We start from the raw sequence: 27,020 nt of genomic DNA, 5'->3' as shown, positions 1-27,020 counted from the left end.
CACAAACGAAGTTCATCACTGATTTAGCGTAAACCCAAAAAAAAACTCAAATCAGCCAGTGCACCAGTGACATGACAACAGCTGGAAATTGCTGAATAAATATATTGATTTGAATTTCGCGCTTGTCTACAACCGAGTCTTTCCAGCATGGACATAAGGGAGATAACCCCATTTTCAAGCTCGTGTTTGCAACTTCCGGTTTCCGCTCAAAGAAACAATGTCGAAAGAGTTAGAGGTAAAGGAGAAGAAGAAGAAGCGGCTCTTGAAGCCGGAGATTACAACCAGCAGCCCAGACATGAAGAAGACAAAGTCGATCGACAGTCTGTCTTCTAAGGTTGGATAGCTGAACTATTTTTATCAAAATATTACACGAAAGAAATCGCGCGGCTTAAGTTGTCCTGTTTTCGTTCACTGTCAGGAATGGATACAATTTTCATTAGGCAAGCAACGAATTTTGGTGACAACAGGACTTGACTTATTTCTGCAATTTATTTTACCGACCATATAATAGTATTGTTGTCGTAATTTGGTAGGACAGAAGTAACTTGCTGATGAGTGTCAGATTGAGATATAATTGATCGAAACTCATTTACGCTGGTAATTATATTATTACTTTCTGCCTTATATTCGAACATATGAAAATATATCAGATCAATCTCGCAAGCCAATTACTGCAGCAGTAATTATAAATGTTTAATCCACATGAAGAAATCTATAATGATCTCTGTGAATCCTGAAATTGTTTAGTAGCAGCATGGTGTGGGCTTTTGGATGCTTAAGAACATCATATGTTGTTTCCATTATCACATGAACAACTGTAAAACATGTCATTATTTGATTAAAGTGTACAGCTAGCATACAGCTGTAGTTATCCCTAGGTTATTTCTCACCTGTTCATAAACTGGTATCATTTTTCTACATTGCAACTAGGAGCTGTGGATGATCTCATCTGAAGAGTGTGTCAGTGTGTGCCTTAGGATATATCGTGCTTTTGAACATCCCTGAATTGCTGCAGATATCTAAAGCAGTGTTTAAAATACTCATATCAAAGTTTTCTTGAATCCTTTACCTCCAAAAATGTATGTTTGTTTTTATAGCGAGTTAATATTTAATAAGGGTTCCAAATCAAAATAAAAGACAATAACATTCAGGTTTCAAACACCAAGATGACAGCCTCCAAGCAAGCACCAGTAGATATCCTCTCAGTCCTGAATTCTTATTCAAAGACTCCAACTTACTCAATGTTTGCCTGCAGGAGTCGGTACTTTTTCACATGGAGGAGGAGGAGGTCGACCGCAACAACCCACACGATGACCTCGATGTCTTCAAGACTTCTTGTAATATCATGAGACAATCAGTCTCGGACATAAACAAACTGAAGCAGAACAAAGAAGCTGTAAGTTATGAGTTTTCCATGTGTTTGTTTGAATATCGTTTTCTGGATTGCAGTGCATCGTGTTGGTTATGTCTCTGTTTTTCTCACTGCAGTTGGGATTTATTGATATCTTTGGTGTGTTTCTGATTTGAATCCACAATGCCAGTTGAATACACAATGCCATTTAGGAAGTGGTCAAACACAAGATATGTTATATCTGGGATTACTCTTTCTCTGTAAAATACATGTTCTAGTACATTTTGGGTTTGAGTGCCATCCGGGATTCGACCCCACACCCTCAGAGTCAGGCACGTTATCGCTAGCACACGATGTCAGCCATCTAACCCACTCAGCCACCGCAGCTTCCATGTTTGTAATTTCTTTCTGTTTCAGGATTTAGTAATGGGATTTACAAAATGGTGTATACCCAAGCCAGGAAGGATAATACTAAACACTCTTATCTGGTTCATTTGACAGCTATGTTGATATTGACCACCTCCGTGGTGTAGTGGTTAGAGCGTCCGCCCGGAGAGCGGAAGGTGGTGGGTTAGATTCCCAACCGCATCATACCAAAAGACGTTAAAATATGGTACTTGTTGGTCCCTGCTTGGCTCTCGGCATTAATGGGTACAACAAGGACTGGTCGGCTGGGAGTCAGTATAATGTGTCTGAGTGGGGTATTCATGCTTCACTGCGGCATGGTATCTCAGTGGGCTAGCACTATAAAACCAGCTTAAGTCTGGGCTAGTACAAGCAGCCGCACATACACATATACATGCATGCTCATCGTCATATGAGCGAAATATTCTCAAGCACAACGTTAAACCCAGTTTCACCTCACCCATGTTGTTAGTGTTAATTCTCGTGATAAATTACACTGTCAACATGTTGAACACATATCAAAGAATTATTTTGTTATTGTTTCACTGCAAATAATGAATAAGTATCATTTGCTGGATTTATTGTATTCATTTACCAAATATTTGTGTTTGTTACCCAGTAATGGGGATTTGTATCATATTCACCTCATAGAGAATTCGTTTGAAGCCCCAGAGTAAATGTTTCAGATTTTTATCATTATCCGATTATGATTAGGAACCATTCCTAATTTATGGCTAGGGGTAGTGATGATGATTGTTATGGAGAAGTATGTACAATGTGAATGACCCCCCTTAAAATTTATGTACAAAGTAAGTGACATCCCCTGCATGTCATGTACAAATTCAGTGACACCCCACTAGTACATGTGTACAAAATTGATACACCCCCTATCTGTCCAGAACAAAATGGGTGGCCCCCTCTTAAAACCATCATCACCCCCACTAGCCATCAATTATGAACGTCCCTAATATGAACTAGATGGCAAATGAAAGGAAGGATGTTCCATGTCTGATTTGTGGATTAAATGAAACAAACTAGAAAGCGTTTTGAAGATGGTGTTTTTGTTATGTTAATTTACGTTTGATGTGTTTCAAGAACATTTTCAGCTCTGTAACATTTGTAATGGGTTGGTGTGTAGTTTCCAAGTGTGTACTTGCTTTTGTCCAGCAGTGTATTGTGTTTTTCTTTATGTTAACAGAATGCAGAAGCGATAGAGGAGAAGAGGATCAATGCCAGTCTGCAGTTTGTTGTGCTGAAGAAACTTAACCGCCTCGCTCACTTCCGCTGCCGCAAGGTCCGAGAGGGGACCAGTGAGGTTGGTTCTCCTCGACCACATTGTTCCTGTACATTTCAATTCTTCATTGTGTAGGCCCACGGAGTGGTAAGGCTCATTGCCTTGATTGACACATGTCATTATCTTACCTTCATGTAAAAAACTTAAATTTCATTGGTTAAGGACGTTTCAACAAGTTTCCGTGTCACCTCTTCCAGGAGGGTGACAACTGGAAAAAATATTACGCGCTGCCACGGTAACCGCCAAACTCTCTGCTGAGATGCTGTATCGCTAACAATTGTATGACGTCATAATATGACACATGCAGTGCACAGAGTTCGAATACCGTTTGATTAGTTGTTTTTGAGTTCGCTATGTACACATTTATTTTACCAACTTTCACTGGTTTATTTAAACTATTTTATACATTGAATCGTTTGCAAACTCAACTTTTAAGTTAACACAATTAACCATTTTTCTAGCAGTTTTAAGCTTGTCAGAACATGTTTCACTGATTTTAAAACTCCAGTCAAGAGGCAGACACCATTTTGTTTACATGTCATATAGCCGGCAGCGATCTTCAAAATAAAATAAAATGATATTTTGTACATTTAACATGGTGGTAACATAAATACACTGTATGCTTCTCCCTCGGGTAATACCATTCGATGTACGCCTCTTTGTAGCAGTGTCATCCCTCGCCTACCGGCTCGGGTGACACTGCTACAAAGAGGCTTACATCAGACCGTATTACCCTGGAGAGAAGCATTCAACTTATATCGTATCCCAATGTGTAGATCAGTGCTCTTGCTGTTGATCACTGGATTGCCTGGTCCAGACTCAACTATTTACAGACCCCCACCATATAGCTGGAATATTGCTGAGTGTAGTGTAAAACTAAACTCACTACAATAATGAATTGTAATATGCCAGCACCCACTTGGTCCCTCGTGAAATGAGATTTTCTGAAAGCATGCAATGCTGTCAACATATTGTTTGGGAAAAAAACAGTTGTCTATTTGTAAAGGAAGCAAACTGAAGTGTTTGTAATGTGTGTGTCAGGCCAAGCAGAGGATTGATCAGTACCACCTGCAGCTGCAGAACTTGCTATACGAAGCCATGCACCTCCAGAAGGAGATCACCAAGTGCCTGGAGTTCAAGTAAGTCATCAAATTATTCAGGAGAGCATCAAGTGTCTTGAGATCAAGTTAGTCACCACCTCAAGAAGTGAGGTCACCAAGTGCCTGGAGTTCAAGTAAGTCATCACCTCCAGAAGGAGATCACCAAGTGCCTGGAGTTCAAGTAAGTCATCACCTCCAGAAGGAGATCACCAAGTGCCTGGAGTTCAAGTAAGTCATCACCTCCAGAAGGAGATCACCAAGTGCCTAGAGTTCAAGTAAGTCATCACCTCCAGAAGGAGATCACCAAGTGCCTGCAGTTCAAGTAAGTCATCAAATTCTTCAGGAGAGCATCAAGTGTCTTGAGATCAAGTTAGTCACCACCTCCAGAAGGAGATCACCAAGTGTCGGAGTTCAAGTAAGTCATCAAATTCAGAAGAAGAGCATAAAGTTTCTTGAGATCGAGTAATTCAGGGCACCTCCGGAAGGAGATCAGAGAGTGTCTTGAGTTCAAGTAAGTCAACACCTACAGAAGGAGCACCTTTAGGGGATCATCAAGTGTCTTGAGTACTTGTAAGTTGATTTAAAGAAAGTCACCACCTTCAGAAATCCAAGTCACGTCAACTTCAGAACAAGATCACCCAGTGTCACAGGTTCAACCAAGTCACAGCCTCCAGAAGGAGATCACCTAATATCTCCAGGTCATTTAAGTCATCAATACCTCCATAAGGAGACAGAAACACTTTTACTCCCAACAAACCTGGTGGGCAGGTCACTTATAAATAGTAACACAGAGCTCCAGATAAGATTAAGCTCATGTGGGTACTGTACCCAATGTATTTTTTTGAAGTGGGTATTATGAATGTTGAGTGGGTATTTCATTTTCCGTTACCCACTGCTTTCAAATATGTGCGTATTTCAGTCACTTTACTCACCTAAGTATGATGTCATTGAGTAAGTTTACTAAGCAGGTATGTTCTGCCTTATGTCATACCTAATCAAAACCAGCTTAAATATAATGGAAATTATTTCATAAAAAATCACTCATCCTTTACTGACAGTACAATACTTGTCCTATGCTTACAGTACAACTTGATAGCAATCGATGTCTTTTTCATTACGCAAGCGATTTTTATAAATATATTCCGTACGCATTTGTTTTAAACTTTTTGAGCATCTAACATTTTAAATGCGTAATTGGTATGCAGCAGTTATTTTTCAATGCGTAATTCTATGCGTATTTTACCCGGATATGCTGCTTATCTGGGCCTCTGTAACAAGCCAGAGTTGAAAAATGTGGCCAATATAACTATGTACATGTCAAAGTAGATGACCATTATGATTTTTCTTTGATTTCATTTACTGTGTCATTAGGAATAGGCATAAGAATTATCTCCTTTTTTTCTAGTTCCGGAAAGACCAATTATTGTTTGTTGTCCATGTTAATGTGACACGGTTGCTGTGTTTCTGCAGGTCAAAGGATGAAGAGATTGAGCTGGTGTCAGTGGGAGATTTCTACAAGGAGGCACCTCCGGAAATCTCCAAGCCTGTGAGTAGTCCAGCTCTTATGTTTGAACTTTATTTGAAGTATTTTGTTTTTGTTTATTGCTGACCTGCATATATTTGCTGGGGATCTGTTAAACAGGGATTTCCCACTGGGAATATTGGAAATAGCTTGTTTGAAATTAATTTCAAATTCAAATTTCACAGATTTAAAAAAAATGACTGATGACCTGTTTCATCCGCAGTTTAGAGATAGTTTCATCAGTCTCAATGAAAAATGACAAATAGATGACACCTGTGTTTCTAGGAGCTGACAAAGAAGGACAAACACCAGCGGACCCTGGCTAGACTCGACTGGGAGCTGGAACAGAGGAAACAGTCAGTGTTCTGTATTTACATGTGTCTAGTTGTGGAGATAGTTGTGAGGAAACAGTCAGTGTTCTGTATATACATGTGTCTAGCTGTAGAGATAGTTATGAAGAAACAGTGTTCTGTTTATATATGTGTCTCATTGTGAGGAAACAGTGTTCTGTTTATGTATGTGTCTAGTTGTGAGGAAGCAGTGTTCTGTTTATGTATGTGTCTAGTTGTGAAGGTAGTTGTGAGGAAACAGTGTTCTGTTTATGTATGTGTCTAGTTGTGAAGATAGTTGTCAGGAAACAGTGTTCTGTTTATATATGTGTCTAGTTGTGAAGATAGTTGTGAGGAAACAGTGTTCTGTTTATGTATGTGTCTAGTTGTGAAGATAGTTGTCAGGAAACAGTGTTCTGTTTATATATGTGTCTAGTTGTGAAGATAGTTGTGAGGAAACAGTGTTCTGTTTATGTATGTGTCTAGTTGTGAAGATAGTTGTGAGGAAACTGTTCTGTTTATGTATGTGTCTAGTTGTGAAGATAGTTGTGAGGAAACAGTGTTCTGTTTATGTATGTGTATAGTTGTGAAGAAACAGTGTTCTGTTCATGTATGTGATAAGTTGTCAGGAAACAGTGTTCTGTTTATATATGTGTCTAGTTGTGAAGATAGTTGTTAGGAAACAGTGTTCTGTTTATGTATGTGTCTAGTTGTGAAGATAGTTGTGAGGAAACTGTTCTGTTTATGTATGTGTCTAGTTGTGAAGATAGTTGTGAGGAAACAGTGTTCTGTTTATGTATGTGTCTAGTTGTGAAGATAGTTGTGAGGAAACTGTTCTGTTTATGTATGTGTATAGTTGTGAAGAAACAGTGTTCTGTTCATGTATGTGATAAGTTGTTAGGAAACAGTTTTCTGTTTATATATCATTATATGTGAATAGTTGTTAGGAAACAGTGTACTGGTTATATATGTGTCTAGTTGTCGGGAATAAATGTTCTGTTTATGTAGGTGTCTCGTTGTGAAGATAGTTGTGAGGAAACAGTGTTCTGTTTATGTAGGTGTCTCGTTGTGATGTTGTGTTCTTTTTCCTGTAGTGTTTTTTTCATTGCTCAACCTATTACCTGATTATTTTTAAGCTGCTCTGTGTTCCTAAACATGTTGTTTCTGAGCAGTTTGACCTGTCAGGTGTTGCTAAACATGTTGTGTTGTTCAAGCTGTTGAAATATGTTGTTTGACCTCTGGTTGTGTGTTTTTTTACCTGTTGTTGTGTGTTTTTTTACCTGTTGTTGTGTGTTTTTTGACCTGTTGTTGTGTGTTGTTTGACCTGTGGTTGTGTGTTGTTTGACCTGTGGTTGTGTGTTGTTTGACCTGTGGTTGTGTGTTGTTTGACCTGTGGTTGTGTGTTGTTTGACCTGTGGTTGTGTGTTGTTTGACCTGTGGTTGTGTGTTGTTTGACCTGTGGTTGTGTGTTGTTTGATCTGTTGTGGTTTTTTTTACCTGTTGTGTGTTGTTTAACACATTGTTGTGTGTTGTTTGACCTGTTGTGTGTTGTTGGACCTGTTGTTGTGTTTTATTTTACCTGGTGTGTGTTGTTTCACATATTGTTGTGTGTTGTTTGACCTGTTGTTGTGTGTTGTTTGACCTGTGGTTGTGTGTTGTTTGACCTGTTGTGTGTTTTTTACCTGTTGTGTGTTGTTTAACACATTGTTGTGTGTTGTTTGACTTGTTGTGTGTTGTTTGACCTGTTGTTTTGTGTTGTTTAACGTGTTGTTGAGTGTTGTTTAACACATTGTTGTGTGTTGTTTAACATGTTGTGTGTTGTTTAACGTGTTGTGTGTTGTTTGACCTGTTGTTTTGTGTTGTTTAACATATTGTTGTGTGTTGTTTAACGTGTTGTTGAGTGTTGTTTAACACATTGTTGTGTGTTGTTTAACATGTTGTTGTGTTTTGTTTAACGTGTTGTTGTGTGTTGTTTAACACATTGTTGTGTGTTGTTTAACATGTTGTGTGTTGTTTAACATGTTGCTGTGTGTTGTTTAACGTGTTGCTGTGTGTTGTTGCAGACTGGCGGCCAAGTTGAAGGAGGCCCAGACACAGAAGGAGGACATCACCCAGGAGATCAAGACCAAGCAGGACCACCTGGAGAGTCTTCAACCCAAGCTTCAGTCCATCCTTCAGGTAACCATAGCAACTGCTACACACAAGACTACAACCATGGAGACTACTGTGCTGAGGTCGACTTTCGCAACACCATCTTATTGCTGTTTCTGTCATGAACCTGTGTTTGAGTAATGAAGTTGAGCACTGTTATTGCTTTGAGGAACATTAGACTTGCTATCTTTCTTTCTGAAGACTTTTAGAGACCTATCAGTTATAGTGTGTGTGTGTGTGTCTGTGTATGTAGCCTAGTGGTTAAAGCGTTGGCTCGTCACCCCGAAGACCCAGGTTCGAATCCCCACATGGGTACAATGTGTGAAGCCCATTTCTGGTGTCCCCTGCTGTGATGTTGCTGGAATATTGCTAAAAGCGGCATAAATCCAAACTCCGTCAGTCAGTCAGTCAGTGTAGGGGGGTCCCGGAAAATCTCTAGTGGATTGTCATGCTGTTTGTTTGTTTGTTGTCTAACTCCGCACTCAGTAATATTCAACTATTTGGCAGCAGTCTGTAAATAATCAAGTCTGGACCAGACAATCAACAGCATGACCAGTGATTTAGATACGATGACATATGTCAACCTAGTAAATTAGACTGACCACCCAATACCTTAAGTCGCCTCTTATGACAACCATGGTTTGCTGTAGACTATTTCTAACCTGGCTATATGTGTAGTAAAGACAGATTAAGGTGGACGATGTTGGATGCTGTTCCTGTTGTAGGCCACGAAGCCAGTGCAGGGCTACCTGGGTATGCAGTACGATGAGGTGTGTGAGCAACACGAGACAGCATATCACCTCCCCCGACCGCTGTATGTCCTGTACATGCAGGCCAGTGCCTACAAGGAGGCTTGTGGTGAGTACTTAGGGAACTATCAAACTACCTCCGATAACCAAATGGTTAAAGCGTTCGCTCATCACGGTGAAAAAACAAATTTGATTCCCCACATGGGTACAATGTGAGAAGCCCATTTCTGGTGTACCCTGCCGTTATATTGCTGGAATATTGCTAAAAGCGGCGTAAAACCAAACTCACTCACTTATATGACAATGCAATGATTACCTGTTCAGAAGGGTGACCCAGAGTTGTGACCCTTGGATTATGGGTTTTGCGTTCCAGTTCATCCCAGTTTCTAGGTCCTTCGGCACCTTACCCATCTTCTTGGGTTTCTGCAAAGTTATAAACATATGTGGCCTGCCTTGCTTTGGGCTGTTCTTCCCACATTAAACCTATGTACCGGAATTAAACTCACTCACTCACATATTTAGAATGGTTGATACAGTTGTGTATTATCAATTCCTTTCTATTGCCAGACACTCAGCTGAAAGTGACCATAGAAGGAGATATTGATGCTGCAAGATCCCTTGTTACCACGGCAACACCAGACCTAGGTATGTCACGCAATGTTGAGAATGTGCTGATGCAGGATCATTAGTGACTGAGTAAAGGTGTCTCTGTCTCTGATATTCCACATCTTTTCTTGGATAGCTTTTGAGCATGTTAACAGTCTATTGAAAGCCATATTTTCTTTCATTACGTGTTTGACCTTGACCTTCAGATGAGGATAGTGACAGTGACCAAGAGGAGCAGGAGACATCTAAATCGGTGAGTTTGAACTTAAGAATTCTGTGGAAGCTGTCAAAACCAGCAGCAGTTCAATCCGGCAAGTTGTCAACACCAGCATAAAATCTCAGTCCAATCCATGGCTAGTACATTTATCATCATTTAAAAGCTCTGCAATCTGATAGCTGTCAATCTGATAGCTTGGCATGAAGTGAGACGACCGAATATGTGTTTATACAGTAATCAGCGCTGTCTAATCCGGCGAGGGGTCGGCCGGACGTGTATTGTCACAAATTAGAAAATTGCTCTTGAAGCGTCAGTTGAGCATAAACAAACCAAAATGTCTGAATTTTTTCAAATGTGTTGATTTATCATGTTTATGTCAATAAAAATGAATATGAGCTCAAATCTTTGTCAATGTGTGCAGTAATTGAGAGAATATATGAGAGTGACAAAACTGGTTCAGTTCTAGTCGTAGCTAACCGTGTCATCTCTACAATCCGTCACACTGTCTAAACCAGATTATTTCTTCGGTCCCGACGAATGCCAGTTAGGCAGCTTACACTGTATTTGAAGTCAGCTACATGTAAAGTTCAACTAGACTTGGTTGACACATGTCATCGTATCCCAATTGCGTAGATTGATGCTCATGCTGTTCATCACTGGATTGTCTGGTCCAGACTCGATGATTTACAGACCGCCACCATATAGCTGGAATATTGCTGAGTGTGGAGTTAAACAACTATCCAACTTCGGTCAAATAATCAGTTACTCATCTAAGCACATTGGTTATTGTCTAAGTATAAGCTGAAACCAGCTTTCATGTTGTCATCAGACACACCCAGACTGTCAGCCAGTCTCTTCGATACAAGTGTCCACTTGAAAATGTATTTATTCTGATGATGATGATCATAGACTTTGGCTACAATTTTCATTTACTAAGACTGTTTACTGGACTAAATCTTTGAAACAAGACTAATGGTCCCAGGAGGTTTCAGGGATAGATTTCTGACTAACTTCGAGGTAAGCAAAAGTTCAGATCACTTTCATACCCTTAGGCCAGGTCACATAAACTGTACATGGATAAATGCATGTTTGTCCATCAAACTGTTTGATATGAACATTGTGGCTGATGTTGCAGAAGCGGAGGAGGAAGACGGTGGAAGCGAGGCAGACGGACAAGAAGGCCAAAGTCCTCCGCAAACACCCACTGTCTGTTATACTAGACGTCACAACTAGAGGTTGGTGGATTGTATGAAGAATATCAAGATTAGATATGGCTTAGTTTGTTTCAGCATAAATGTCAAACATAAAAAATCTAGATGCGGAAACACGTGAGAGTCACAGTCATTTTATCATTTGATATAGTGTATAATCCTCTAATATAATCAATTTGAGACAAAATTTGTCTCCCTGAAGTCAGTGATTATGATTCATAGCTAATTTACTAAGATATACAGGACCATATGATAATTATGTATAGCCATGTTTAGAACACACACCGACTTCTGTACACATGTGGTATTGCTGTGAGGAGTTGTCAGATGATTACCTCCCTTTTCTCCCCCCAGATGGCAGCAGTCTCCACCTGACCTTCCACTACCTCCTGGTCCTCCAGATCATCACTGTCAATGTCAAGGTCAACTGTGGTCCGGACACCATCACAAACTCCATCTCAGGAGGGTAAGACAGACTCTATGTCAGTTCTCTTATTTGATATGAAATATGACAGAACGCTCATTCCCAGTGGAGATGGATGGATCCAATCTGCAAGCTCCTCACAGTGGTAACTTCTACTTTCTACACACTTCCTACCACTTGTCACATCTCCCCACTGATAACTGGCAACCACAACCATGCAAGGAGTTGATAACTCTCGACTTGCAACCAACTGGCTGTTATGTTTGCTAACAACTGATGACTGTCACATCATTGAATACTCTTGGACCCGTGAAGATCCGGGGTAGAATAGGTCTTCAGCAACCCATGCTTGTCACAAAAGGTGACTATGCTTGTCGTAAGAGCAACTAACGGGATCGGGTGGTCAGGCTCGCTGACTTGGCTGACATGTCATCGGTTCCCAATTGTGTAGAACGATGCTCAGACTTAATTATTTACAGACTGCCGCCATATAGCTGGAATATTGCTGAGTGCGGCGTAAAACTGATCTCACTCACTCACTCACCAAAGACATCTGTGGACCTTAAATGATTGATCTAATCTGCATAAAGCATGAATGTTTTGTAGGATTATGAATTAGTATGATTTATCATTAGATGAAACACATACATAAATGATTTGTCTGTCTAGTGAAACAATTTGAGGAAGTGTGTTTGTTAGTTAAGCAGGTAGGTGTGAAAATCTAACAATCTATTATGGCCCAGTATTCAGTATTCTCACAAATGTTCTTCCAAGAATCTAGCCTGCAAAGCCATTCTTTAATTCTTCAGGGATCTGCTGTCTCTGGACTCGATCTTAAATGAACTCTACCCTGGTGACCATGGCAACACCACACCCAACCAGGCCAACCAGTACGAACTGGTGAAACAAGGGTAAGATATTATAAGTAGTTACATGGGTAACAGATGAAGAAACAGTTTTAACAGCATCTAGTCCCAGAAGAAGGGGAGAAGGTGGCCCAGTGGGCAATGGTGATTCACTGAAACCAAAGATCATGGTTCAAATCCCAGAGTCACACGGATTATGTTTCGTGGTATATTAGCACCAAACTTGGCTTGTGGGTGGGAAACATGAACACTGACTGACCAGCTGACTATTAGAGGATGGATGAGTTCAGTGAATACCTGTGTGAGGTGGTCCAGCTGTACATGTGGGCACAGTGGCTGGGGGCTGCTACATTAAATAACACCACTCACTGATATTGTTGCAGGATGCATGAGTTCAGTGAATACCTGTGTGAGGTGGTACAGCCGTACATGTGGGCACAGTGGCTGGGGGCTGCTACATTAAATAACATCACTCACTGATATTGTTGCAGGATGCATGAGTTCAGTGAATACCTGTGTGAGGTGGGGCGGCCGTACATGTGGGCACAGTGGCTAGGGGGACTGCAGTTCCTCGGAGACAACGGCTTGGAGAAGGCCAAGAGTTCTGTAAGTGCCAGCTACATGCAGCAGACCATCAAGAAACTCCGACGGCGGATCAAGTCACGTTTGTCACTGCTACAACAGCTAGCATCACTTGGTGAGTGCCAGATTCTCTTCTTGGGTTTTGGATTTGTTGGTGCCTTGCTGCACCAAGATTCAGTATTATTGAACTCGGATGTTATATATTTTTCCTTATCCTGACTCATGCTCTTTTGCTTGTCTTCTTCTTCTTGCGAACATAGTGGAACACTTGTATCTCCTTAATTGAAGCTCCCTTCAATGTAAAATCACTAATTGGTACTCACCAAGAGTTGCCTCCCTTGCCCTTTTGGCGGGAACAGGTGTCGCCACCCTCTGGCCTCATGCTTCACTCTCTCCTTCTTCGCCCAGTGAGCAGGATGTGAGAGCGCCTGTGTCTCCTTACACACTATATCCTTTGGTTTTTCTTAGTTTATTACCTCTTATAGGTTACTATAGAGGTATAGCTAGTATCCTTCATTAATTTGCATTGATAATTAATCGTATTTCTACTGTTTATTCACGTGAGTTCGTGATTGTTCAGCTAGTATTTACGTTGATGAAAATCTGTACTATTTACAATTTACGTTTTTCGGTTGCTGACCCACATGTATTATGCCCTAGTTGTGCTACGCCTTGTGCGTTTGATACACGTTGCAGTTACTGCATTAATCTATCCAATTCTGCTTTTCATAAATATCTTTGCGCCGTGAGACGATATCGCGATAGGTCACGCAAAACAAGGGTTAGACATGGCCGATACATCGGATTCCCCTTCCAGTCAGCTGCTGTCGATAGACCCCCTCCCGTCTGGTGTTTCGCAAGAGACTCCGTCGGAAGATGGGCGTGGGATGCAGTCCGCCACCTCTAAGAAGCGTCCTGCCTCCCCAGACGTCCCGTCATCGCAGCTCAAGTCCAAGAGGACCACGACGTCTTCCCAACGCAGACTTCGGACCCCCAGGGCAGCGTCGACATCCAAGGGGAAGTCTACGAAATCGTCAAGAACTTTCTCAGCCGAGATCGTTCCAGCCGCCCGAACTGGGCCTCTCGATGATCAGCCAATCATCATCCCTGGCGTCGCCACAAGAAGCGACCCGGTGACAGCTACAGTGACATCAGCAGAGATCGCCATGCAGCCTGATGCCTCTACACTGATGTCAGGCGACTTCCCTGAGGGCTCAGCAGCTGTCATCGCAGAGAGGGCACCGACTACTTCGTCCGCAGACCATCCCAGACGAGCTGTTGCGGCAGATCATGACCATGATGGAGGGCCACTACAGTCAAGGAAAGCAGCCAGCCCAGGGCCGAGCAACGCCCGAGGCGATACCCCAGAGGCACCCCAGTCAGCGTAGCAGCCACGCGGCGAAGCAGCCTTCGAGGAAGGAAGTCACAGACCACCTCGGCGAAGGGCGCAGATGTACAGTCTTCCAGCGAAGGCCTTCGCGAAGCGGGGAGAGATCGTCACCGTCCTCGGCCTCATCCTCAGATGCAGACTCAGACCACCAGGCGTCACGCGAAACAGTCACGGAAGTCAAGGCGCCACTCCCCAGGTCCGGACGCAGAGGAAGCTGCACGAAGGCCGTCACACAGATCGTCATCGTCCAGAAGGGCGTCGAGGGACTATTCAAGAGCCTCAAGAAGCCGTCAACATTCTCCTCGCAGATCTATGTCTTCCCATAGGCGCCAGATCACCTAGACGATCTCCACGCCGTTCACCACGTACATCACCTCGCAGGTCACCACACAAGTCGGCACACAGGTCTACAGTCAGGTCTCCCCGAGTGTCACCCGACATAGAGATAGCAGCCCACAGGTCACCATCAGAAGAGCATCAACCTCTCATCTCCGATGCTGGTACAGAAGATGATGGAGGCATCATCTTCTCAGACGCTGAGATAAGATATTGGATGGTAAACAACCTAGATTTATCTTCACCGTCCAAGAGTGGCAACTCAGCGCAGACATACCTGATGAAGGAAGACGATGCAGACGCCATCACCTTACCTCCGATCGACCCGATTGCTGCGGTGCCACATAATCTAGATACAGCCTTCATTAAAGCTACGAAAGTGCAGACACCACATCTGCCGAACTTTCACGCTAAGAAGTTCTCCACGCACAACATGGACCCCTTCCTGAAGGCACAAGACATCGATGACAACTACAAGCTGATCAGCGATGTTAAGAACAAGCACTACAAGATTGACGATCGCAAGCTGGTGCAGATAGAAAACATGACGAGACGCATGTTTTTGGCCTAAATAGATCTAGAACGATCAATGAGACACTTATCACCAGATTTCACGTATCCTACCCTCTGAAGATGATAGGATGATCTACTCGGCCCTACTGATGCAAAAGAAGGACCAGCAGTTCCTTACAGATCATCTCACATCTGTCTCAGCAGCACTGACCTTAGCTCGTCGTCAAGGCCTCCTCGCTTCCTGCAGCTGGGGTGAGAACTTTACAGCTCCACTCTATACAGCCCCGTGGTCATCCCCATCCATCTTTGACGGAGGAATAGACAAAGTCTCCAAGGAAGTCACTAAGGATTCCAGAGAAGTCCTTATGATCAAGTCAATGAACACGCTAGCCAGCGTCATCAGGCAGACTTCACAAAGATACTCAGGGAGATCTAAGTTCTCGGGACTACAAAAAGCACTGGATAGGAAGATAGCCAGCGCCAGGGGAAAAGATTCTTTTAAATTAAGCCCATATGGCAACTATAGAGGAGGGTCAGGAAGAGGCAGGACACCCAGAGGTTCCCGCAACTATAACCGCTGAAAGACAGGTTCGGAACGACTGGAGTCTTCCACCCCCAGCCGTTCCAGTACAACCGTCACAAGTGGGTGGACGCCTCCAACTATACTGGGAGAACTGGGGAATGTTACAAGACCCTTATGTCTCCAACATTCTTCAACACGGATTTCAGTATCCAACTACAGGCTACGCCTCCGCTGACAGTCAACCCTTACAAGTTAGGCTTACAGGCACAACAACTACCAAAGTTAAGAGAGGCGGTTACATCACTCATAACCAAGCAGGCCATAGAAGTACTAGATCAAGTAAACATCGAACCAGGCTTCTACTCCCCAGTTTTCCTAGTACCCAAGAAAAACTCCAAGGAGAAATACAGACTCATTTACAACATGAGCTTTTTCAACAGGAATTATCTACGCAAACCACCAAAGTTTCGCATGATACACCTTCCTCAGTTACGGCAGTTGATTCGCCCCATGGATTACATGGCCAGTATAGATCTGCAAGACGCATATCTACATATCCCGATACATCCCGAATCCAGGAAATATCTAAGATTTACACTAGACGGGCTACATTACCAATGGAAAGTACTCCCATTCGGCATATCATCAGCCCCTGGCTATTCACGCGAGGATAACGAAACCTATTGTCACCTATCTACATGCGTCTAGGGCTACGCGAAAAGCGTTCTACCTCGACGACGGGATACAAGTAGATCAAGATCCACAGCGTCTCAAACTACAGTTAAACTACATCATAAAGCTACTAACACAGCTAGGATGGTTAGTAAACTTACTCAAGTCGGACCTAGTACCATCGCAAGATCTGCAGTTCCTAGGCATTCGATTTATCACGAATCACAACCATATCGTCGTACCAGAAGACTGTTGGCTCAAGATCCAACAGACCATTCCGCCAGCTCTACTCTCTCCGTTACCACTACGACAATGGCAGAGCTTGTTGGGTCTCCTCACATCAGCCCAAGACATGACAGTCTCAGGCAGATTACAGTTACGCCCAATACAGGTCTTCATCAATGCACATCTCGACGATTTACAGCCATTCAGTCTACCGAAACATCTCAGACCTCATCTACTATGGTGGACCAGGAGGTCGAATGTTTGCGAAGGTATTTGTTTAGAAGAGCAGGAATTCAAAACCCATCTATATGTAGGCGCGTACGCTCCAAGGTTGGGGAGCTCATCTCGCCAACCGGATGGCATCAGGGTTATGGAATCAGCAAGAAAGCAAGCTCCATATAAACATGTTAGAGATGAAAGCTGTAATCAATGCCATACTTCATTGGAGCACCATTCTACAGAATGCGCGCCAATGATTCATACCGACAACTTCGACAGTGGCGTTCTATGTGAACAAACAAGGTTCAACGAGATCACTGAACCTATTAACTTTAAGCTTTCAACTGTTCGATCTAATACACGATCTAAACCTACATGTCAGAGCATGTCACATTCCCGGAGCCAAGAATGTACTAGCAGACGCACTCTCGGCCACATCAACCGTCACCGACAGAATGGAAGCTCAATACAGAAATATTTGCACAGATAATCAAGCAAATAGGGCGCCGCTAGTAGATCTATTAAGCCACACGCTTCAACAATCAGCTACCGACATTAGGTGTCACCAGTCCCAGACCCACAAGCATGGGCAGCGGATGCTCTAAGCATATCCTGGGAAGGCCTCAATGCGTACGCGTTTCCGCCGCCAGCAATAATACCTCAAGTGTTACAGAAAATCAGACAAACACAGAGCCTCCAACTCACTTTGGTCGCGCCCTACTGGCCGGCCAGAACGTGGTTTCCCATTCTAATTCAAGAAATCGGTCAACCAACACTAGAGCTACCCAAGCGCTCAAATCTATTAATACATCCACACACCAAACAGGTGCACGGAAGCCCAGAAGTATTCCAACTTCACGTATGGACTGTATTAAAATGTGTTTAAACAAGAGAGGGTATTCTACCAGGGCGGCAAAAGCGGTCACGCTTGCCTTACGCAATTCTACACGTAACTTGTACGACGACAAGTGGCACAGTTTTGAGAATTACGCAGCAAATAAGGGATTTACAGCAAGAGATGCTACTCATCCACAAGTGGCAGATTATTTGTGTTACTTACGGCAAAACAAACATTTAAAAGGCTCGACATTGTCAACATATCTTGCCGCGCTTAGTTCTGTGATTACCATGAGAACGGGTGTCAAATTGACAAAAACTCCAGAGTTACTGGCCTTACTACGTGCTTTCCGATTGGAGGACCAAAAGCGGAAGTTCCACGCTCCAGCTTGGGATCTGAATATAGTGTTACAACACCTCACAAGTGAGGCTTATGAACCGTTGGAATCGACAAACTTTGAATTTCTCTCACAGAAAACGCTTTTCCTGTTATCTCTAGCCACAGCAGCCAGGATGTCGGAAATTCACGCACTAGATTATGAGAGGATACAGTTTGATGACAATCAAAACACAGCACACCTGGGACTAAGATGGGATTTCATCGCCAAAAATCAACTACCAGGTCAACCAGACAGGTTATTTCATATCCCTGCATTATCCTCCATTCTCGGATCTCAAGATACACTGGACTTATCTCTATGCAGAGTCAGAGCTCTCAAAATCTATTTACGACGTTCCAAAACAAGGCAAAGATTTCTCAAACGATTATTCATTCCCTTGTCGGCAACAACTCAGACAGAAGTCTCTCGTACCACCATATCTATATGGATAAGAACTGTCATACTTCGCGCCTACAAGGCAGCAGGACTGGACCCTCCAACAGCATCAAATCCCCATGAGATCAGGGCTTTAGCTTCCACTCTAAGCCCTACACGGTAACTGTTCATTGAATACAATTATGGAAGGGCGCTTTTGGAAATCTAACATGGTGTTTGCTAATCACTACCTGAGAGATATCACCACCGAGGGCGTCTCAGGCATTCACCATTTCGTCCTTGGTCCTCGCACAGCAGTTGACAGTCCTCAATAGCGTTAACACGTAGTCTTACGAGATTAATATGCATAATTGTTACATGCATTATCTAGCTTATAACTCTCACGGAGTTCTAGCAGTATGTATATATGTTCAGTGGTATAGCTTCTCTATCAGAGTCGCTTTGATATTGTTGTTTATAATATCTCAGTATATTATTAATGTAAATACCCCAGTATGGCATTATAACCCATGGCTTATAATAGAGGAATTATCCTAAGTCTATGCCTTTATGAAGTTCCGTGAGGGTTATTACAGTTATATCTATATAAATCACTAATTCTATAAATCCAAAGTATTCTGTTTTGCCCACCTCCGTTTCCGTGAGGATTCTACAAGCAAAGAGCATGAGTCAGGATAAGGAAAAATATGAAATTTTTTGAGTAAAATTGATATTTTATACTTATCCTGACTCATGAGGTTAGCCCTCCCATCCTCCCCACATAACACTTTGGATTTCCCTGTAAGTTCAAGTGTTGGGCTCGCAAAATCAGGAGAGAGTGAAGCATGAGGCCAGAGGATGGCGACACCTGTTCCCGCCAAAAGGGCAAGGGAGGCAACTCTTGGTGAGTACCAATTAGTGATTTTACATTGAAGGGAGCTTCAATTAAGGAGATACAAGTGTTCCACTATGTTCGCAAGAAGAAGAAGACAAGCAAAAGAGCATGAGTCAGGATAAGTATAAAATATCAATTTTACTCAAAAAATTTCATTTCTATGCAGTACCTGTTTCCTCCATGAACTTTGGGGTTAGAATTGGTCATTGACCGCCTCCGTGGTGTAGTGGTTAGAGCGTCCGCCCGGAAAGCGGAAGGTCGCGGGTTCGATTCCCGACCGCGTCATACCAAAAGACGTTAAAATATGGTACTTGTTGGTCCCTGCCTGGCGCTTGGCATTAATGGGTACAACAAGGACTGGTCGGCTCGGAGTCAGTATAATGTGTCTGAGTGGGGTATTCATGCTTCACTGCGGCATGGTATCTCGGTGAGCTAGCACTATAAAACCAGCTTCAGTCTGGGCTAGTACAAGCAGCCGCACATACACATACACACGCATGCACATCGTCATATGAGCGAAATATTCTCAAGCACGACGTTAAACCCAATTTCACCTCACCTCACCTAGAATTGGTCATCAGCAATCCCACTTTGTCGTAAAACATTTTACAGCATGTGCTGCTCATGCCAAGTGTTAAATGCTTGTCTTTATATCACATATGATGGATTGATTCTCATGATGTCAATCACCAGATTCACAGCTCCAGACTGCCTTCATATAACAACACTGTTGACTGTTGAGGCGTTTAACTCAACAACAACAAAACAACCAAAATCAAACAAACAAACATCTTGGCATGATGAAGACAAAACCCCTTCCCAGGAGATTGTGTCATGTGAACACTAGTAATAGACCGCTTATATGGCGCTCATATCCAGGCACATTGCCTGCTCACGGCGCTACGTACATTGCTAACCCCGGTCATAGGACACTATCGCACTTTCCGATACTTTTTCAACTCCCTGGGGAGCATACAGCCATGCTGCCTGTTAGGCGCAATGAACTTAACACTCACATTGCCAGCACATCCTGACGGGTACCCATTTTACAGCTGGGTGAACTGAGACAATGTGGATCTAAGTATCTTGTCCAAGGATACTACGCAAATGTGCCCACCTCGGGACCCGAACCTAGGTGCCTCCACCGGGGATCGAACCCGGGACCTCAGCGTGATAGGCAGACGTCTTACCACTGCACTACTGCTCTCCGTTTGTGCACTAGCTATCTGGTTTGAAGTATGGTGAAGAAGATTTGACTGCATGTACTTCTTGTTTTTTAGGCTCATGATGTTAGGTTAGATGTCCAAAAGAACCATCAACAAACATTTTAAGTGGTTCAGTCGCTATTATTACAATAACATTTCTACCATGTAGTGTGAGTCATTTTGTGTTCTCTGTGTCAGAGCGGAACTCTATCCCGGTCAGCAGTGATGTCTTGAAGAACTTTCCTGCCAAGATTCTGTCCCATCTGATGTCATGGCAACGGTCCACTTATGACGACTTTACCTCCCTGCCTTACACGAAGTCGGCCATTTCTTCTGACATGGCTCGTGAGACTGACATGTTCTTCACCCTGACCATGGAGCGCGGATCAGGTGGGTGGTGGTGGCTGTGTTTTGTTAGAATATTCATATTGATAATCGCTTCTTGGAGAATCTTGACTAGACTTGGACAACAGAAACCTGTGTTTGCTGTAAGAGGCAATAGATGCCATTTGACATCATGCTCAGATGTCATTCACTCTATTGTCTGGTTATGTGACTCCCATACACGTATGATTATTTCAATTGTCTGTATGGAGTTTTTTCCCCTTACCATGCCAGTATCCTCTGATAAAAAAATGTCTGTGAATTTCAACGTGTTATTTTCAGGTCCTCTCTAAGAATGTTCTGCTGTCTAGAATTTAAGTTTTTATTTTGTTGTCTTTTGATTGTTTTAACATTTATTGTAAAATACTTGCAGCCAAATTGACATCGCAGGTGATCATCACGCCTGACTACCCCGCTGTGGCACCCATGTTTGTTGTCAACATCACCTGGCAGACTGACCGCAATGCTGGCAACGACATTCATGTCAAGGTATTATCACCACTACAACAATAATCAAGGGGAAATGGGCTTGTATGTATATGTAGTTGTGCCGTCAGGAGCTTGTCTGTATTACTTGTAGTTCCCTATGCTGTGAGGACACCAGGACAGACTAGGCCCCTAGTACATCATAGGAGTAAGAATTACAACTATGTTCCTGTGTGTGACAGGCCCCAGGGTAGATGACAGGTGCCAGGGTGTATGATAGGGCCCAGTGTGTATGACAGGGCCCAGGGTGTATGACAGGGCCCAGTGTGTATGACAGGGCCCAGTGTGTATGACAGGGCCCAGTGTGTATGACAGGGCCCAGGGTGTATGATAGGGCCCAGTGTGTATGACAGGGCCCAGGGTGTATGACAGGGCCCAGTGTGTATGACAGGGCCCAGTGTGTATGACAGGGCTCAGTGTGTATGACAGGGCTCAGGGTGTATGACAGGGCTCAGGGTGTATGACAGGGCTCAGTATGTATGACAGGGCTAAGGGTGTGTGACACGGCCAAGGGTGTGTGACAGGGCCCAGGGTATATGATAGGTCCCAGGTTGTATGACAGGGCTCAGTGTGTTTGACAGGGCTAAGGATGTGTGACAGGGCCCAGGGTGTATGACAGGGCCCAGGGTGTATGATAGGGCCCAGTGTGTATGACAGGGCCCAGGGTGTATGACAGGGCCCAGTGTGTATGACAGGGCCCACGGTATATGACAGGGCTAAGGGTGTGTGACAGGGCCCAGTGTGTATAACAGGGCCCAGGGTGTATGACAGGTCCCAGTGTGTATGACAGGGCTCAGTGTGTATGACAGGGCTCAGGGTGTATGACAGGGCCCAGTATGTATGACAGGGCTAAGGGTGTGTGACACGGCCAAGGGTGTGTGACAGGGCTAAGGGTGTGTGACAGGGCCCAGGTTGTATGACAGGGCTCAGTGTGTTTGACAGGGCTTAGGATGTGTGACAGGGCCCAGGGTGTATGACAGGGCCCAGGGTGTGTGACAGGGCCCAGGGTGTATGACAGGGCTCAATGTGTATGACAGGGCCCAGGGTATATGACAGGGCCCAGTATGTATGACAGAGCTAAGGGTGTGTGACAGGTCCCAGGGTATATGACAGGTCCAGTGTGTATGACAGGTCCAGTGTGTATGACAGGGCCCAGGGTGTGTGACAGGTCCCAGAGTGTGTGACAGGTCCCAGGGTTTGTGACAGGGCCCAGGGTGTGTGACAGGGCCCAGGGTGTGTGACAGGGGTCAGGGTGTGTGACAGGGCCCAGGGTATATGACAGGTCCAGTGTGTATGACAGGTCCAGTGTGTAAGACAGGGCCCAGGGTGTGTGACAGGGGTCAGGGTGTATGACAGGGCCCAGGGTATATGACAGGGCCCAGGATGTGTGACAGGGCCCAGGGTATGTGACAGGTCCCAGGGTATGATAGAGCCTAATGTGTGTGATAAAGAGTGCCAGTCTGTGACAGGTCCCGGGGTCTATGGCAGTTTTCAGACTTCCAACATTGTGTTGCAGATCTGTTGTGTAATTGCAGTAATCATGAATCTTCCCACACCTCCAGAATCTTCATCTTTGAATTGTGTAATAATAATAATCCCAACATCACCACTTACTCTCCCAATCTCATTCTCTTATTTAACCCAGTCACTCAATCTCATACCCTCAGCCTCAACAAACAAAATATGCACCCACCAAAAATAAGTTTTTCACCCACTCAGTTACTGACTCGATAATCATCCAACCTTATATCTAGCCCACTGGTCAATGTCTCTCACTCACCCCTTGTTCTGTGTCCAGGAGCTAGAAGAGGAGGTCAACATCCACTACGAGGAGTTGGTGGGGAGGAAGTCTCAAGGTCAGCTGTTGTCCAATCAGCTGCAGCGTCTCCTCATGTGTTTTGACGTCTACCTGGAGACAGAGTCACATGATGTGTCCTCACCTGTGGAGATCCCCAAGGAGAAGGTGTTCCCCCGGACTGCCAGGTGAGATACTAAGATGGGATAGAGACACTGTGGCTGGGGTTTCTCTGAACAGACAGGTGATATATTAAGTGGGATAGGGACAGGTGAAATATTAAGATGGTTTGGGACAGGCACATCTCCAGGCAACCAGGTACAATTGGGGTTGGGACAGGTGATTCCCTGAGTAGACAGGTGAGATATAAAGTCAGGTGGGGAAAGATGTTTTCTTGGACATCCAGGTGAGATAGGGGGTTGGGGACAGGTGGTTCAAGCCAAGCAAGATATAAGTCAGGGGTTCACCCTGACAACCAGGTGAGATATTTGATGGGGTTAGAACAGGTATTTCCCTGAAACAAAGTTGGGGGCTAAAATAGGGTTTGAAGGACATCGTTTACCATGGCAATCTACTAAGCCAAAGCTAGTGTACATACATGAGTTTTGTGGGGACAGGTGATTGTTCTTGTCAACAAGATGAGATAGTTGATACATAGAGAATACTTTCACGATTGTTATTCACATACAGGCTATGTATTCTTCCTATTTCCGGTATCCGACCTGATTAGGCGCAGGGACAGAAACCATAGGAAGATCCGTCCCCAGCCCTAGTGGAATTCATATGTAATGAGACAACGTGACCTAACTGAGAGGTCATTGGTTATCCAATCAAATCATTAGAATCTTCAGGTCAAGTCGTTTTAATGGCACAACAGGTCAACACGATCAGATGACACTTTCGTGTGGCGTGACGTACGAGATTAGTACAGCCAAGCAACTACCCATAGGACAGTTGATTGACCACGTGGAGAATAAATGGATGTTTAGCAGGGTTTTGATTTGACTTCACTTTAGTCACCAACAAACTATTATCTGAACACCCTACACATCTGCAGTCAAATATGACAGGGAACCACATTTGAGCATGGTTAGATCGAACATGCAGTGACAGCAGATTTATGAATTACATATATTGTGTTTATTATTTCACAGAGGTCCCAACAGGAAGAAGCCCTATCGCTACATGCCGGATCTCAGCATTTTCATACAACGGTAGCTTTCCAGCCAACATGAAACAGCCAATCACAGTGCAGTTTGAACAAGAAACAGCCAGTCACAGTACAGTTTAAACCGGAAAGAGCCAGTCAGTGCAGTAAGAAACAGCCAGGATACAGAAACAGCTAATACAGATCAACTGTGTCACAGACAATTTCAGGGGCGGTGCGGTGGCCTAGTGGTTATAGCGTTGATCATCATGCCAAAGGCCCAGGTTCAATTCCCCACATGGGTACAATGTGTGAAGCCCATTTCTGGTGTCCCCCACTGTGACGTTGCTGGAATACTGCTAAAAGCGGTGTAAAACTATATTCACTCACTCACTCACAGACAATTTCAGATGGTTGAGACCACCAGCAACCAACAACCATTATAATACTGCAACTCTCAGATATATTGTTTTTTTTCTGGTTAATATTCAAAAAGACTACTGTTACAGGAGAAGCTTGTGATGAATCTTATACAGATTATTTTGAAACCATGGCAACAGGCCGTTGATGTAAATGATGTCTGGAAAATAAAACTTTACCAAAAGAGAAGTTTTGTGACTGTTCTTCAATATTACCCATGTGTTTATTTGTTGTTTTGTTTGTTTGTTGTTTAACGCCTCACTCAGCAATATACCAGCTATATGGCGCCTGTCTGTAAATGATCAGGTCTGGGCGCTGTTCCACTAACCGATCTTAACTAAGATCAATCTTAGCAAGTTACGCCAATTTTACAATCGTCTTAGCTAAAAGTTACACCCGTTCCACTACCCGATCTTAGGCCGATCGTAGCCAGTCCCGATCTTACGATCCGATCCAAGCTTAGATCGAGACTCTTACGTGCGAGAGATAGAGGAATGCGAGGCACGAGTTATCTCCCTTTGCATAGTCTAGCAAATGATGAAAGTAGTTTACGAACCAGCTGAGCGAGTGAGTGAGTTTAGATTTACGCCGCACTCAGCAATAGTCCAGCTATATGGCGGCGATCTGTAAATAATCTAGCTAAGATGCATAGCGTTCACTAACATGAGCGTTCATGTTAGTGAACGCTATGTATCTTATCTATAAATAATCGAGTCTGGACCAGACAATCCAGTGATCAACAGCATGAGCATCGATCTGCGCAGTTGGGAACATATGACATTTGTCAACCAAGTCAGCGAGCCTGACCACCCATGCCGTTAGTGGCCTCTTATGACAAGCATGGGTTATTGAAGTTCAATATTCTAACCCGGGCCTTCATGGGTATTTTTCCAACCAAGTGTAAACGTGAAGAAAAAAACCTAGAGCAAAATATTAGGGTAGTGAGCACCTTGGTTTCCGGTGCAAGTGCGTGTGAACGCTGGGTATCAGGCATAATATAATAATAATAAATGCATATTTATAGTGCGCCTATTCCACATCCTGGGGCATGCTCAAAGCCCTATGTACAGATAATTTACACGAGAGTATTTACAGCCGAGATTATAAGTAATAAACTGAGAACAGGTTTTAAGTCTGGACTTTAAAAATATCAATTGTGTCAGAGCTTTTAATATGTGCCTGAACCTTGTCAATCAGAATAAACAAGGCGTGAGGAGGCATCCTCTATAACGTATGTAGAAACTGTCAGTGGTCTTGAATAACAAGCGGCCTGCCTTTAGAATCCCCCACCAAATAAGCGCACGTGAAATCAAACATATTTGTATCTTTTTGTTTCAGAACATTGTTCACTTCACGGCTGTCCCAATTCTTAACCATGACGTTGCAATATTGTTGTACAAATGTGTTACACCGACTCGCTCGGTTGTGTTCCCATGACGACAGTGGTCAGACTGGCCTGACATTTGTAAGGCTTCAGTGCAGTGTTTGTTTACATCACAGAAATATACAAATTCATTTCACGGTGAAATGCTCGCTCTTATTTTTCACATAGAATAGGAAAGCCACCATTTTGGTTTCTCTACGGTTGATTTTAGCTATCCTAAGTTGGTCATGAGCAACTTAGACTTTGAATCTTAACTTTACGATTGACTTAGGTAAGATTGGTTAGTGGAACGGTATGCCGATCGTAACGTCACGCTAAGATTGGGATTTTAGGGGCTTACGATTGGCATAGGGCTAAGATCGGTTAGTGGAACGGCACCCTGGACCAGACAATCCAGTGATCAACAGCATGAGCATTGATCCACGCAATTTGGATATAATCACATGTCAACAACAAACAGTTCATGCCTTGGATGAACAGAACGTATCAAACGCTCATTAACCAAAATTCTTAACATGATTTTTATTGTGTGACATATGTTAACCTAATACATGCTTCATTTATTAATGCTAATCATTTATGTTGTGATTGCAAGTATCAAATATTCATGAGTAAGCTTTGATTATAATTGAGATCAAGGAGATCAGATGACGTTATATTGTCGGGCGCTCGGCATGCGGACAGTCAGGATCTCTTTATTCATGTAAATTTACAAAACGGGAACTGTAAGTAATGCTTTATGATTATCCATTAGACTACACTGTTTGTAAATTATGCTTCATGGTTTTTTGTTTACTCCTTCGGATATGATAGGTTGATGAAAAAACTGTAAAGTGATACGTCTTTGTTTTGTTGAAATACATACATGTTCAATCAGAATCCGTGGTCCTTTTTGGATTTGACACACACTGGTGCACATACATCCCAAACCGCCTCCAAAATGCACGCGCGCACGCACGCACACACACACACATCTCTCTCCCTGAGTGAGTGAGTTTAGTTTTAGTGTAGACAATCCAGTCAACAG

The 27,020-nt window shown here is 43.4% G+C and overlaps 1 protein-coding gene across 1 annotated transcript; it reads left to right on the top strand.

Moving 5' to 3' along the window:
• Window positions 1-178: 178 nt before the first annotated feature.
• On the top strand, window positions 179-24,798 carry LOC124283038 (THO complex subunit 5 homolog). Its single transcript, XM_046719049.1, has 18 exons — window positions 179-334; window positions 1,256-1,396; window positions 2,955-3,071; window positions 4,092-4,189; window positions 5,621-5,696; window positions 5,958-6,028; window positions 8,065-8,179; window positions 8,878-9,010; window positions 9,469-9,546; window positions 9,714-9,760; window positions 10,860-10,959; window positions 11,290-11,401; window positions 12,169-12,270; window positions 12,717-12,922; window positions 20,576-20,767; window positions 21,135-21,250; window positions 23,046-23,230; window positions 24,197-24,798. Exons 1-18 carry the CDS (start codon window positions 218-220, stop codon window positions 24,258-24,260), a joined length of 2,070 nt encoding a protein of 689 aa, XP_046575005.1. The 5' UTR covers window positions 179-217; the 3' UTR covers window positions 24,261-24,798.
• The last annotated feature ends 2,222 nt before the right edge of the window (window positions 24,799-27,020 follow it).

Source organism: Haliotis rubra, unplaced genomic scaffold (assembly GCF_003918875.1).
Source record: "Haliotis rubra isolate DU_JTF1 unplaced genomic scaffold, ASM391887v1 Scf309, whole genome shotgun sequence".
Classification (NCBI taxonomy): Eukaryota; Metazoa; Mollusca; class Gastropoda; order Lepetellida; family Haliotidae; genus Haliotis; species Haliotis rubra.
This window is presented reverse-complemented; position numbering and strand designations above follow the sequence as displayed.

Coding starts and splice junctions, on each gene's coding strand:
- LOC124283038 (XM_046719049.1), top strand. CDS start 218: ATGTCGAAAGAGTTAGAGGTAAAGGAGAAGAAGAAGAAGCGGCTCTTG. Junction 4,190..5,620: donor ACCAAGTGCCTGGAGTTCAA/GTAAGTCATCAA, acceptor GTGTTTCTGCAG/GTCAAAGGATGAAGAGATTG. Junction 12,923..20,575: donor ACAACAGCTAGCATCACTTG/GTGAGTGCCAGA, acceptor TCTCTGTGTCAG/AGCGGAACTCTATCCCGGTC.